The following is a 12,659-nucleotide window of genomic DNA, read 5'->3' on the forward strand; positions in this document are numbered from 1 at the left end:
GATGACATAAAACAGTGAGCACAGAGGTGAATGTTTGACACAAGAGGACACTGAGACATCCGTTGATATTTGCAGCATAGAGCTTGTACACATCTAAGAGCTCAGGGAGTGCTTATTCAGAGAGTAAGGTGTAGCAGTCAAGTGACAGCTCCATATCCCACAGTTCAGTGTTCCAAGGCCAAGCTCCACTCCCTGTCTGGTTCCTTGCCGTGCTTGCTTGCTTGTGTGATGGTGGCTTTCATTTGAGCAGGTTTGTCTTTGCTTGAGTTAGTAGTGATGCCCAAGCTTCAGGTTTCTGACCCCTGTTTGCTTTTCAAATACTTAATCTTGTAACATAGTTGAAATATGCATTTTAATGTATTTATGATATAATTAGTAAAGATAATTTGATATACTAAAGTATATAATTAGGAGCAGCATGGGGGTGCTATATTTAATCCCAGCATTTGGGAGGCAAAGGCAGGCAGATCTCTTCGAGTTCAAGGCCCGCCTGGTCTACAAAGGAAGGTCCAGGCCAGCCAAAGCTATGTAGTATTACCCTATCTCAAAACAAGAAAACAAAACAAAAGCAAAGAAAACCCCAAAATACAATTAGTCATTTCCTTCTATTTATAAAATTTCTACTTTGATGTACATTTGAAAGGATATAGCTTTAAACTTGAAGGGATTTTTGGAAGTGCTTTAATGTCTTTTCCTTACTGAGCGCGTCTTACTTTTTTATACCTTTTTTTCTGCTGTGAAATTCACTCCCTCTCACCTAGTGAAATGCTAAGGATCCTGGGCTCTCTTTGTGGCCAGGGTCTGCTGTGAATGACTGTCCATGTTTATATTGCAGTTCTCAGAAGCAGAGTTTGGAGCTCACAAGTGACCTCAGCATCCTCCAGATGACCAGGAAAGAGCTCGAGAACCAAGTGGGATCCTTGAAAGAGCAACATCTTCGTGACTCAGCTGACTTAAAAACTCTTCTCAGTAAGGCTGAAAACCAAGCAAAGGATGTTCAGAAAGAGGTAAAGCGAAAAGACATACTCAGCCCAATTGTGGTTGGACTTAAAGCCAAAGGCAAATCAGATATCCATGCCACTTAGAAATAAAGAAAAGCAGAACGCATATTACCTGACATTTGACACTTGGAACATCCCAGCCTGGTAATTACTAGCTGCTCGTCCATATCAAGAGAATTTATCAAGTGCTTGCTTCCAAACATACAGACATAAGAGCTAGTTCTTAATTTTTCTCTAACAATTGACTGACATGAGAGACCCCTTGTAGCAGATTGCTTGGTCTGTTTAACTATCAAAGAGTGTGTCATGTGAAATGAAGCATTCTTTCGGAAGGCAAACTACAAACCAGGGCAACACTGTAGTGCTGGAGCTATATGCTCCTGGGAAAGTGGCTAAAAAGTCACTTACCCTGCTGTGGTGGCTCATGCTTGTCATTCCAGCACCAGGGAGGCTGAGGCAGGAGGATTGCAGTGAGTTCAAGGCTTTACTGGGTTATAGAATGAACCCTATCTCAAAACACCAAAGTAAAATGTATATACAGATGGGCAAGGTGATGTACACCTACAATCCTAGCACTTAGGAGGTGGAGCAGGAGAATCAGGAGTTTAAGGTCAGCCTCAGCTACACAGCAAGTTTGAGGATAGCTTAAGCTGCATGAGATCTATGTCAGAAAAACTTAAAATTCACCTATATGCAGGCAGCCAAATGCCTGTTCTGTGGAACTATATTTCCCTCCTATACTTTCTTTTTGTCTTCACAAATATACACACTTAAGTTTCCATGTGATTCTGCTTATACCTTAATTTTATTAGCTTTTGAAATAATCATGTGATAATAATCAAGGGTGGTAAGAGGTTGACTTCGGAAAGGACTCACCCCAGGTCTTTCTGAACAGGATAGATGCAATTTAAAGCTGACAACAGGGCAGTAAAAGTTGTGTTCACTCCTGCTGGCCTTCCTGCACTGACTCCTGTCAGCTAAGGATGCAGGTTAATAAAGCCTGTGTGCTCATAAGGAAGTACTAGCCGTAGACTTGCTTACAGGCAAGATTCTTCATACGATAGAAGGAAGTAGAAGACAGCGCTTTGTCTTTACAAATGAATTTTCTGGAAGTTGTTTTTAGGAAATAAGATTAATGCAAGTTTCTCTTTGCACTTTGCCTGGAGTATCCTGAGTTTGGAAATGATTGTTCTTCTGTCTTTGTGCTTGTTTCTAAAGGAAAAAAAAAATGGCAACAGTTTTAATATTCATGTAGACACATTGACTTTGAAATGTTCTGCTTTACCTGCTTAAGGATGTGTATTTTAGAAACATCCTCATTTGGTTGAAACACAAATTTTGTGCCAAAGTAAATATCCTAATATTTAATACTGTAAGCACTTTGTGCCCTTCCTGTCCATGTGCCATAATTCTTTCAATATTTGGGAAGAATTTGTGGTGGGAAGATGATTCTGTTGTATGTTATTAATGAATACGTTAGCCATTTGTTGCATTATTTGTTTGCCTGCTTTCAGTCCTGAGTAATCAGTGCCAAGTGCTTTAACTGTTTCCACAAATGGCGTGGCATGTTGTCACAGCATCTAAAATATTGCTGGTCTCTGGATTGCATTAAATGCAGCATATTTGGAAATATGTCTGAGCTTGTTAGTATGTTCTTTCCTATTTTCTTGTTCACTGTTTTTCATTGTGAAATGATGTATAGTCATCATATTCCTTTGTAATGTGAATTGCTCTGTTTGTCCTTCTGTCAACATATTGGATACTAGTCTGTAAGTAAAAGTTTTAATGAGGTTTTTATCTCTGTGTAATACACTACAAATACATTATTACTTTTTAGTAATGCATATTTACTTCTTTTCAACATTTCCCTTTGCTCTTCTTTCTCTCATGGAATCATGCTTAATGTGCTCAAAAACCCTGATTGTGTGTCTTCAGTACTGTAAGAGGTTAAACTATTGTAAGTTGAGCAACCCCAGATATTATCATTATTATTATTATTATTATTGTTATTTTTTGTGAAGAAGAGCCACAGGTGTTGGTAATATTATGTGGTATTTCTCTCTTGAGACCAAACTCACTGGTTACTTCAAAGTTATAAAGCAAGAGGGAACAGAAGTGATATCCAAGCAAGGTGTAAAGCTAAGGCTGCAGAATGTGACCTTTGTTCTGCTGGTTAAAGCTTTATCTATGGTAATTTTTATATAAATAACTCCAAAGAAAAAGTGTGAGAAATAATTAATTCTCAATAGTAAAAGAATTGTATATCATCTTTATATTTGATTTTATAAAGCATCTATGTATTTTAATTTAATGAGAATATCTATGATCCAAGAGTTCAACCAGTGTGTGGCATTCATTTGCAATCTGCATACTTAGGAAGCTGAGAGAGATAGGTCTCAAGTTGGTGCCAATTGGGCTACATAGACTCTGTCTCCAAGAAACCAACCAGCCAACCAGAGAATACATAAAACATTGAACATCTAATCTCCCTGAAAAGACTGACTCAGGGTTGGTGCTTGCCTCCCCTGTCTTCCTGTAGGGCCAGAGTCCTCCTCCCCATACACTCGCCTGCTTGAGCTAAACTGCAGTACCCCGTGACTGTGCTGCTCTCTTGTGCCATGCTTCACACTCCTGAAATGGAGAGATGATGAAGTGTTCTGATGTAGAGGGCAGTATGGTGTAAACACGGTGGAAAGGGAAGGAGAGGAAAAGTTTGGTTGACAAAGCACTTTTGACTTGTCCTCTTTTAGCAGTTGGGAACTGTTGGATGATCACTGAGAACCGATGGCGTTCTAAGGTGCAAAAGCTACTCTAGAATCACTGGCTTTTCCTTGGCAGCCTCCCAGCAGCCTTCTGCCTTCTGGGAGAGTTCACAGACCCTCACATCAACCCGAAAAAAGCTGTCACAAACAAATCCATGAATTTTAGTCTTTGGTTCATTTTCTGGTGTATTTCCTAGGGCTGTTCAGGGAATGTTCTTAAGTAACAATTCATTTCTTTCATAGCTTCCTTCTCCTTCCTGGTATCCTCTGACCTCTAACCCTGACCTCTTCCCTGTTCACTTCTCTCCTAATGTCTTTATACATTTTCATCTTTCTTAGACCTTGTCTTTATTGAGTATTGAGGAGGTTCTCTCCACTTCAAGGTGCTTGCATTTTTCAGGACCTTTATTATAAAGGTGTCCTTTGTTAAATTTGGGATTTAGGTAGAGAAGAACTACAAACCTTCCATTTTCCTAAGCTGTGCTGAGAACAAGAGGAGGAGCCTTTCTGATAGACCACACTCTTGGGATATTGATTTCCTATTCAGTCCTTGTCTTCCTGTCTTCCTTCTGAAACACTCAGAGATGGCAGAATGGGGCAGCAGAAGTGGAGACAGAGGCATGCCAGCAGCAGAACAGTGTCCCTTTGGGAACCTCGTCTTCAGTAAGCTGCAGCATCTAGAAATGGAACCAGTCTAGAATTCCAGCTTCTTGGGACCATTAAGAGATCAAGCCACATTTTATATCACATTGGTTTGACCTGTCTTCAAGGGATAGTTGTGTGGAAGTCATAAGTTATTTATATATATTCATATTATGTCTATATATTACTTACACACACACACACACACACACACACACACACACACACACACACACACGGTTTTCAAGAGTAGAAAATGGCTGGTTCCTTTATGGAAATTTTTCTATCAGAAACAGATTTTAAAAAGTCTTTTAAATTGGTGCTGATGGACTTTAAGTGTCAGATGCCCCAGTCTTTGTGGTGAGTATGTCAGAATCATTTCTCTGCCTTATTTGTCTAGAAAACTCACTGATAGGGCACTGATGATATCCACTTGTGCTGAGTAATAGAAGACTTAGTGAAAGTTAATGCTTTTTATTTCAAGAGTAAATAACTTGGCTAACATGGCTTCCTTTTAATTACCAGGAAATACATTTAGACCTAACTCTGCCTTTTAATTAGGATTTGTCTCTACCTGTTTGTCTTTTGCTCAAAGGAAAAATTTCCAATTTCCCCTCTTCTCACTTGATGGAAGAAGTGACCCTTTATATTATAAACAGATGACAACACGGTATGTTCTGCTCTTTGATTTTAACACCAGCGCAAGAAAAATCATTACATAGGATTAAGCCAGCATGAAAGATTTCTTACTATGAGTGCCAGGGACTTAACTTTCTTGATACAGAAAGGCTTGACTTTGGTGTTCAATGTTATTAAGCAGGGCCTGGTATATACCTGACTAGAACCATAACTTCATACCCGTTTTAAGTCCAGCCCGCACACTCTTTTTTTCTTTACCTTTAGTATGAAAAGACACAGACTGTACTCTCAGAACTGAAGTTGAAGTTTGAAGTGACTGAGCAGGAAAAGCAATCAATCACAGAGGAGCTCCAACAGTGTAAAGACACCCTGAAGCTGCTGCGAGAGAGAGGAGCTAATGTAAGTGTTTACCAGCTCAGCTCAGCTTCCGTTGAGCGGGGTGTCGGAGGCCTGAGGATGGCTTTCAGAATCTAACAGCCTGGGCGCGGGAGAAGGGAGCTGTTCATGATGAATAGCTGTGGTAGAACTTCTGTGCCGTGGGATTTCTTTCCTTCTTTTTAAAGAATTTGCCCCTTTGACTTACGCCCGTAGAAGAGCTTGAGGCCTGCCTGGTGGAAAACAGCTATCAGTAAGACAACTTGGAAGAACTATCTGGTTTGCCCAGTTTAGTCTGAAATTTTGTCTCTAGGTCACCAGCCGCCTTTTGATTCTTTCCTACTGGGAAATGAAGCCGGTGCCACCCAAGGCCATTTAGGAGACATGGTACACACTGGTCCTTATCCTTAGGTGGTTTCAGAAAGCAGGGCTTTAGTACAGTTTTCGTTTCTGTACTAGTAATGTACATTCCTAAAAGCTTCCTGCTTATTTGGCATCTATCAGTATTCGGTAAATGGACATAGCGCTTTCTAATGTGTGTTTGAGAGAGAGATGGGGACTGACGGGCACAGAGATGGGAAAAACATTCGGCTGTAAATTTAGTTTGACAACACTTGTTTCTCACTTGGGAAGAAAGGTCTTTAAGGCGAAGTTATACTAAATACATGTTGTGTTGTTTGTTGTGGTGAACATTGCCTTTGTGGGCCCTAACTGATGGCTGTTCAGTGTGGTTGGTTGTGCTCTGTCACAGCTTGGACACTGCAGTGGACGTGAGCCACATGCTTCCTGTGGCCGCTCACCTTGCAGCACAAGCACAGATGAACGATGTTGCATGGCCATCCAGTTATGCAGTTTTCACAGAATGCTCACGAGTTGTGTCCAGCTGTCCTTTGCTTACTAAAGTTACAGATTTTAGACAATAAAAGATTGCAGGTTAGGTAGGAGCCCTTTAGAAATGGAAGGATTGAAGACTTAATGCTAAACAAAAGCGGATTACATTTATTTTTTTAATGCATAGAATATAGAAATCTTCTAAAATCAGATCATAATGATTTGATATCTTTTCTTTTGTGTTAATTCATACCTGATTATAGAATTTCAGTCCACTTCCTGCTAAATTAACCTACAAAGACATCTTGCATGATCAGAATGACCCTTCCTGTGCTCTTACTATTTATTGTCATATAAAACTATTCACCTTCAGGATGAATTTACCTTTTTCACCATATAGGCTTATATTTCCAAGTAATTCCTTTCCCCTTTAAAAAAAAAATCAGATATGGTTAGAATAAAGGAAAGTATTCTTTGGCTTTGGCTACCCATTTATCATACATTGTGCCACACCTCTTGACCCATCGGGTTCACATTATCACAAAACATGTATTTTTAAGCTTTAAAGCAATACCATCTCAAAAGTGAAAGAATTTCGGTTGGAAGGAAAATGGGTTTCAATGAAAGAACAAAATATACCCTATCCATTGCCATGGAAACCTATCTATTAACTAGTAGACTTCAGATATGAAACAAAAATAATATATTGTCAAACAGAGCATTTCTTGATAAACTGACATCCGTGCTCTGTCTGAACTTGTCACATTTCATTAGGATATTTGTGGACAAGTACGTTGACTCTTGCCTCCAGCTGCTCCTTTTGAAGTAGTCATTTCTTAGCATATGTGTCCCAGCCCATCATTCTGGATTGTGTTAGATGTCTTTAAAATGTTTGAATTGGTGCAAAACCTGAATGGTGTACTTCTGTTACTTCAGTCTTCCTCTTCTTCTTCTCCAACCACCCCCTGGGGTCTAAATCATCTTATCTGATTGTTTTCATAGCATAAAATGATTTTAATATCCCTTCCCTTCTTCAGCCCACCATATTACAACCTGTCCCAGCCGTATTCATCGGCCTATTCCTGGCTTTCCTGTTTTGGTGTTTCGGTCCATTGTGGTAGAGAAAGGTACAAGCACTACTGTTGAGTCCTTGTCTATTTGTCACTGTCACCTGTTTGTGCCATATTTGTAATAGAGTGCATGGCAAAACCACACAGATATGTTATTTACCTGACGCAAACCCTTCATTTAGTATGCTGTGTATTTGTGTCATATTAATGAACAATCAACTAATCACATAACATTGTGTCTTGTTTCTTTTGTAGTAATGCTAACATGAATTAACCCTACGTTAACCTCTTGTTAATATGCTTCCTTTAACTGAGTCTTTATCTCTAGCAAACTGGAGTAAGCAGTGAGTTTCTGCAATAGCGCCACCCATGTCCCAGTTATGTTCAATCAGATCTGAATGAGAAATGAAGAGTTTGCATCTTTGAACTTTTAGCCAGCTGTGTTACCCTTCCTTTCTTCCTTCCCATCCATGGTGTAGAGTTTTTTCCCTTTAATCCTTTGCCTGTTTGCTGTGAAGACAAAAGAAAGTGAGACTAGTCTAATGGACCATTGGCTCACAGTTTCAACCGCAGTGAGAATTTACATGTGTGATTTAAGCAAGCTCTATAACAAACCTTTTTGAGCTTTGATCTGCAAATTAAGAATATTTCTCAAGAGTACTGTCAGAATACCAGTGAGAATAAAGGTAGCAACCAAAGTAAATGGATTTTATAAATCCTCTGAAAGCTGACTGGGAAGCCCATCTGTGCTTTGCCTTTAGGTGATAATAGAGTATGCTTATCAGAGGAATCCTATGGGCAGGGCCTTAGTGCCACTGTCCTCCAGAACCTCATCTGATTTGTGTCTTTTTCGGATCAAGCCTGCACCATCCATCTATCCCATCTTAGAACTCTGGTTTTCATAAACTGTTGAGCAGAATTGTACTGCAGGCACACAGTAAATGTGTGTGGCAGGCACAGCCCAGAACTGTATTTAGAAGTAACAAACTTGGAAGCTGTCCAGAACTTTCCTGGGCTGTTCAGGCTTCACATGATGGTCCCGCTGGTGTGGTTCTCCCTCATTTCCTTTCTTTCTACACTTACCTTATTAATGCAAGCGCAAAGTTTTCTGATAGTCTTTTATCCATGGGACTCAGTTCACCAAGGGGTTAAATATATATGAAAAGAGACGGGGAGAATGTGATATTGACTCTCGGTTTCTTTCCACACAGAAACCCTGGCCCTGGATGCCCATGCTGGCCGCCCTGGTTGCGGTGACAGCCATCGTGCTGTATGTGCCAGGTCTGGCCAGAGCTTCTCCGTGACAGTGTCTCGAGTGTGTACACCGCCCTCCCTCTAGAAGCTGGCATCACTCAGGCTGGGGACAAGCAGAACCATTTTCTTCCTTTTTACCTCTTAAAACAGCAAAGTGCAAGAAAGAGCTGGAGGGTCATTGCTTTAACTTATATAAAAATATATCTGTCTATAGAGAGGATATAAAGTTGTGAATTTATTCGGTTTTTCATGTAATTTTTAAATTAGTATGTTGAGATTCTGAATATTATGGTGGCCTAAAGTAGGCTTCTTAGTGCACCAAATTATTTATACCATAAATTTATAGATATTTTACTCTGAATTCTGATGGCCACATAATTCATTTTTCTGATTCAATAACTACTCAAACCGAACAACCAATACATACATGGGAAGAGAGGCCCTGTGTGCTCAGTGCCTATCAGTTTGAATATATACACACACATATATATATATTTTTTTTACATATTTACGCCATTTTTACTTGTTATAAAACCACTGAGCTATTGGGAACAAGACTTAGACAATTATTTGTGTGGGTTTTTTTTTTTTTTTTTTTTTAAAGGAAAAACGCATTTGGAAAATATTCTGTTATAATGATAATTGGGAGAATATATACATGTTTGTTCAGCCTTAATGTGACTTGAAGATGTGAAGGACATCAGCTTAGAAAAACTTTCATGAGAGATTGTATTTTCTTGAGCAAACTGAAATATTTCTGGGAGCAAAAACATAATTGCATTATTTCAGTGCAATCAACCAAACTGTTGAGTGAATTGGAATGTAACTTACTAAACCTCATGTATTTAAGAAATGTTTTCTTTAAAAGCCAAGTTATCTTCTCATATACAGCAGTTTAGAAAGCATGATTTTTTTTTTTTCTGTCATCTGTTCCTCCAAGCATGTTTAATTGAAGGAAGAATTATATCTGTTTAGATAAGCTTTTATTGACTTAATTTGGTTATGATGTGGAGCTAATTCACATTCAAGGTGAACTGATGTTACCTACCAAGATTTCTTGCTTGGGTAAACAAATGGTCATTTCTTTTTATTGTTAATTGGGACAGCCTGTTAATTAGTAGCACTATTCCCAAGATTGGTAGTGTTCCATGCACAGTGACACACCTAAGCACTGCTTGACATTATACATTTAAAACACAGAGGTTAAAGTTTAGCTATGGTTTTGTGCAGCACCATAGTGATGTCAGTATCCTAAAGTATCATATAGTTCAATTTTCTTCAGTCAGTGAAGACTGAGGGGGAACGTTGGTGAATTGGCTTGAATGTTCTCTGAGAATACCCGGATCTAGCCAGATATTGAGATAGGAGTTTAGGATATCATTTGCCTTGTGATGTTTGGCATCATTGTTTTTACTTTAAAAGTTGAATTTTAAGCTATTTGGGATTGTTATCAGGAGAATCACTAGATTTCTGGAGGAATTAGCCACAAACGACTTGTAGAAAATGCTGTCATATAGTTCATTTTACCATTCTCTGTTGCAGGAGCCACTCCACCACAGAATGCTAATATGCCAGTGGTACCCAGTACCTCTTGTATATAGTTATTGCAAATACTGTTCCGAAACGCATAACTTCAAAATTACCTTTTTTAAAGTAAATAATTGTTTGAAATCTATTTTGTAAAGATAAAACGTACAATAGAATTTCTGGAGTACAGATTAAACTATTTGCACTAACACACGTGATGTGCATGATTTAATAAAATAACTTTAATCTCCCTATGCACGTTTGAGTTGTATATCATTGGAGTTCTTAGTGCTGGCTCTACCGTTCGGGTGTCCTTAGCCTTTGCTTGAAGTGACTTGGTGTTAAGCATATGTGAGATGTTCGTCAGGGTTTAAAAGAAACCAGAGCAGTTTCCTCCCAAGTTTTACCTAACTTACTGTTGTACCTTTTCTCCTTTTAATATGGTCATTGTTAAAAGTCATATGGCCAGACTAATGTCATCAAATGTAAGGCCTAGTTACTTTACCCACATCAAATAAATGGGATTTTGTAGTTCCTTCCAGTTTTTCCTCAAGAATGTAAGTGAGCCTGTTCATAAGTAGTACCTCCAGTTTTTTTTTTTTTTCTTCAGTTTCCTTATGGTTAAACAGAGCAGGAGTGTTACAAGGTAGTAATACTCATTGAAGTCTAAGCACAGCAGTTAGAAATTGTGTGCTAGTTTAAGGCTACCTCAGACTACAAAGTAAGACTTTGTCTCAAAAAATCGACAACAACAAAATCAAAACTAAACTAAACAACATGGTGTTTAACATGACAAACACCTGTATTGGCTCTTATTTCTAAGTCTCATCATCTTTGTTAATCAGGAGCAAATCACATTATTTTCTGGAAGTTTCCATTTCATCATCTGGAAACTGAGAAGAAAAATGTCTACATTTTTGGTGGTGGCATAGATATTAAAAAGCTAACGTATAAAGGTAGTGCCATTCAAGTAATGTGTTTATAGAATGTCATAATGAAAATGTATTGCAAATGGTAAACTTTTAGGTGAAATAGTACATCTAATTTTAAAGAGATTGATAGAAACCCCGAGACAGCACTGTTCCCTTTACCGTGGTCTCTGCAGAATGGTGTGCTTGGCTTAGCAGTGAGCCAATTGCTGCTTTGGAATGTGTTATTTCTAATTCCCCTTTGAGTCACACTCTCTATGAACTCAGATTTGCCACTAAAAAATAGTCTATTTTTTCACTCTTTAGTCACCAGACTTGCCTCAACGCCCTTCCCTGTGATAGCCTGAGATCGTCGTCACTCAGCACCAGAAGGAGAATCCTAAGTCCCCTCTGATGGCGAGGCTCAAACTTGATTATGGTCAAGGCAGCATTCTGCTCAGGAGGAATGTGCACTGACTGAAGCACTCGCTCTGCATTCTTTTATCCAGCCTTTGTTGCTGGGGAGGCTGGAGCAAGCTGGCAGATTACAAGGGCCAATGAAGAGCAGTTAGCTGAGTCTCATTTAAAATAATATGGTTTCAGGTGTGACCCAGTTTGAGTGACTAGAACAGGTGTTATGTCCTTCCTGCCATTGCACCTTCCTTGCAGTTCACTGAGCCTGGGAACAGAACAGTTTGACCCTGGGGCTATTTTTTCTCTTTGGACAAGATGTCTTTCTCCTAGGTCACATCACCCCACTATGAGTTTTGGCTTCTTCCAGTGGCTGTGACGTCTGCTATCAAAAGGATAGAGATCTGCGTACAGATCAACTGAGGTAAAAAATGCAGGCTTGCTTCAAAAATGTACTTCCAGAAATTTGTTTTGCAATGGTTAGTGTGGAAGTTTTGTAAGATAAATGATCAAAAGGTCCAAGAGTAGGTCATTAGCTAAAACAGTTGTTAGTGCCACACTAAAGATTATACACTATGCATGAAAGGTATTGTCAACTTTTGTTCACCTGTGCAGATCTTGTCTGCTGGACCTGGGATCTGAGGACCTGAAAGAATGGGGCAGACTATAGTCTAATGTTGTAGACAACCTTACTTCAGCTTCAGTGTTCTTTTTTGTTTGTTTGTTTGTTTCAAGACAGGGTTTCTCTGTGTAGCACTGGCTGTCCTAGAACTCTCTTTGTAGACCAAGCTGGCCTTGAACTCACAGAGATCTGCCTGCCTCTGCTTCCCAAGTGCTGGGATTAAAGGTGTGTGCACTATGCCCGGCTTAGTGTACTTTTATACACAGGTGTAAAAAAGAAAGCAGTGATATAAGGAAGGTTGTTTGAGTTCAGAAAAACACGATCAGAAGTACAGGACCAGAAAAACATGTAAATAAACACCAGTAAGCACATACTAAATATTTAACAGAGCAGCCTTTTCCCAGATCTTTCTCAGGACAGACCAATTTAAACACAATTACCAGACAGGCACTATAGATTGTATCTGGGAAAGCACAAAGGGAAGGCAGAAAGGTACCAGACTCAGGGTATCATGAACAGATTGGGTCTATAGCTGTGTCCTGACATCCAACAAGAATAAATGTGTCTTATATATTGAGTGTAAATGTTTGTCACAGGAGGCACAAAAATCACATCCA

General features: G+C 39.2%; 1 protein-coding gene and 1 long non-coding RNA gene across 28 annotated transcripts in view; one reads left to right on the forward strand and one right to left on the reverse strand.

The window, feature by feature from the left end:
• The window catches only part of Slmap (sarcolemma associated protein), a 123,157-nt gene extending 112,802 nt beyond the window's left edge, over positions 1 to 10,355 (forward strand). For 15 of the 27 annotated variants that reach the window (XM_059274002.1, XM_059274012.1, XM_059273989.1 and 12 more), the window contains 3 exons: positions 836 to 1,007; positions 5,309 to 5,443; positions 8,532 to 10,355. In XM_059274002.1, coding sequence (XP_059129985.1) covers positions 836 to 1,007; positions 5,309 to 5,443; positions 8,532 to 8,624 — 400 coding nt within the window. In that variant the 3' untranslated portion in view covers positions 8,625 to 10,355. Of the gene's footprint in view, positions 1 to 835; positions 1,008 to 5,308; positions 5,444 to 7,287; positions 7,378 to 8,531 lie in introns of all 27 variants that reach the window. The other 12 variants (XM_059274004.1, XM_059274009.1, XM_059274013.1 and 9 more) reach the window with 1 other exon arrangement.
• Positions 596 to 9,145, reverse strand: LOC131919662 (uncharacterized). The gene is made up of 5 exons (XR_009381337.1): positions 6,220 to 9,145; positions 5,456 to 5,652; positions 4,226 to 4,440; positions 1,878 to 2,213; positions 596 to 975 (listed from the first exon to the last, which is right to left on the reverse strand). It is a non-coding gene; the product is annotated as an uncharacterized LOC131919662 (long non-coding RNA).
• Positions 10,356 to 12,659: the final 2,304 nt, after the last annotated feature.

Source organism: Peromyscus eremicus, chromosome 9 (assembly GCF_949786415.1).
Source record: "Peromyscus eremicus chromosome 9, PerEre_H2_v1, whole genome shotgun sequence".
Classification (NCBI taxonomy): domain Eukaryota; kingdom Metazoa; phylum Chordata; class Mammalia; order Rodentia; family Cricetidae; genus Peromyscus; species Peromyscus eremicus.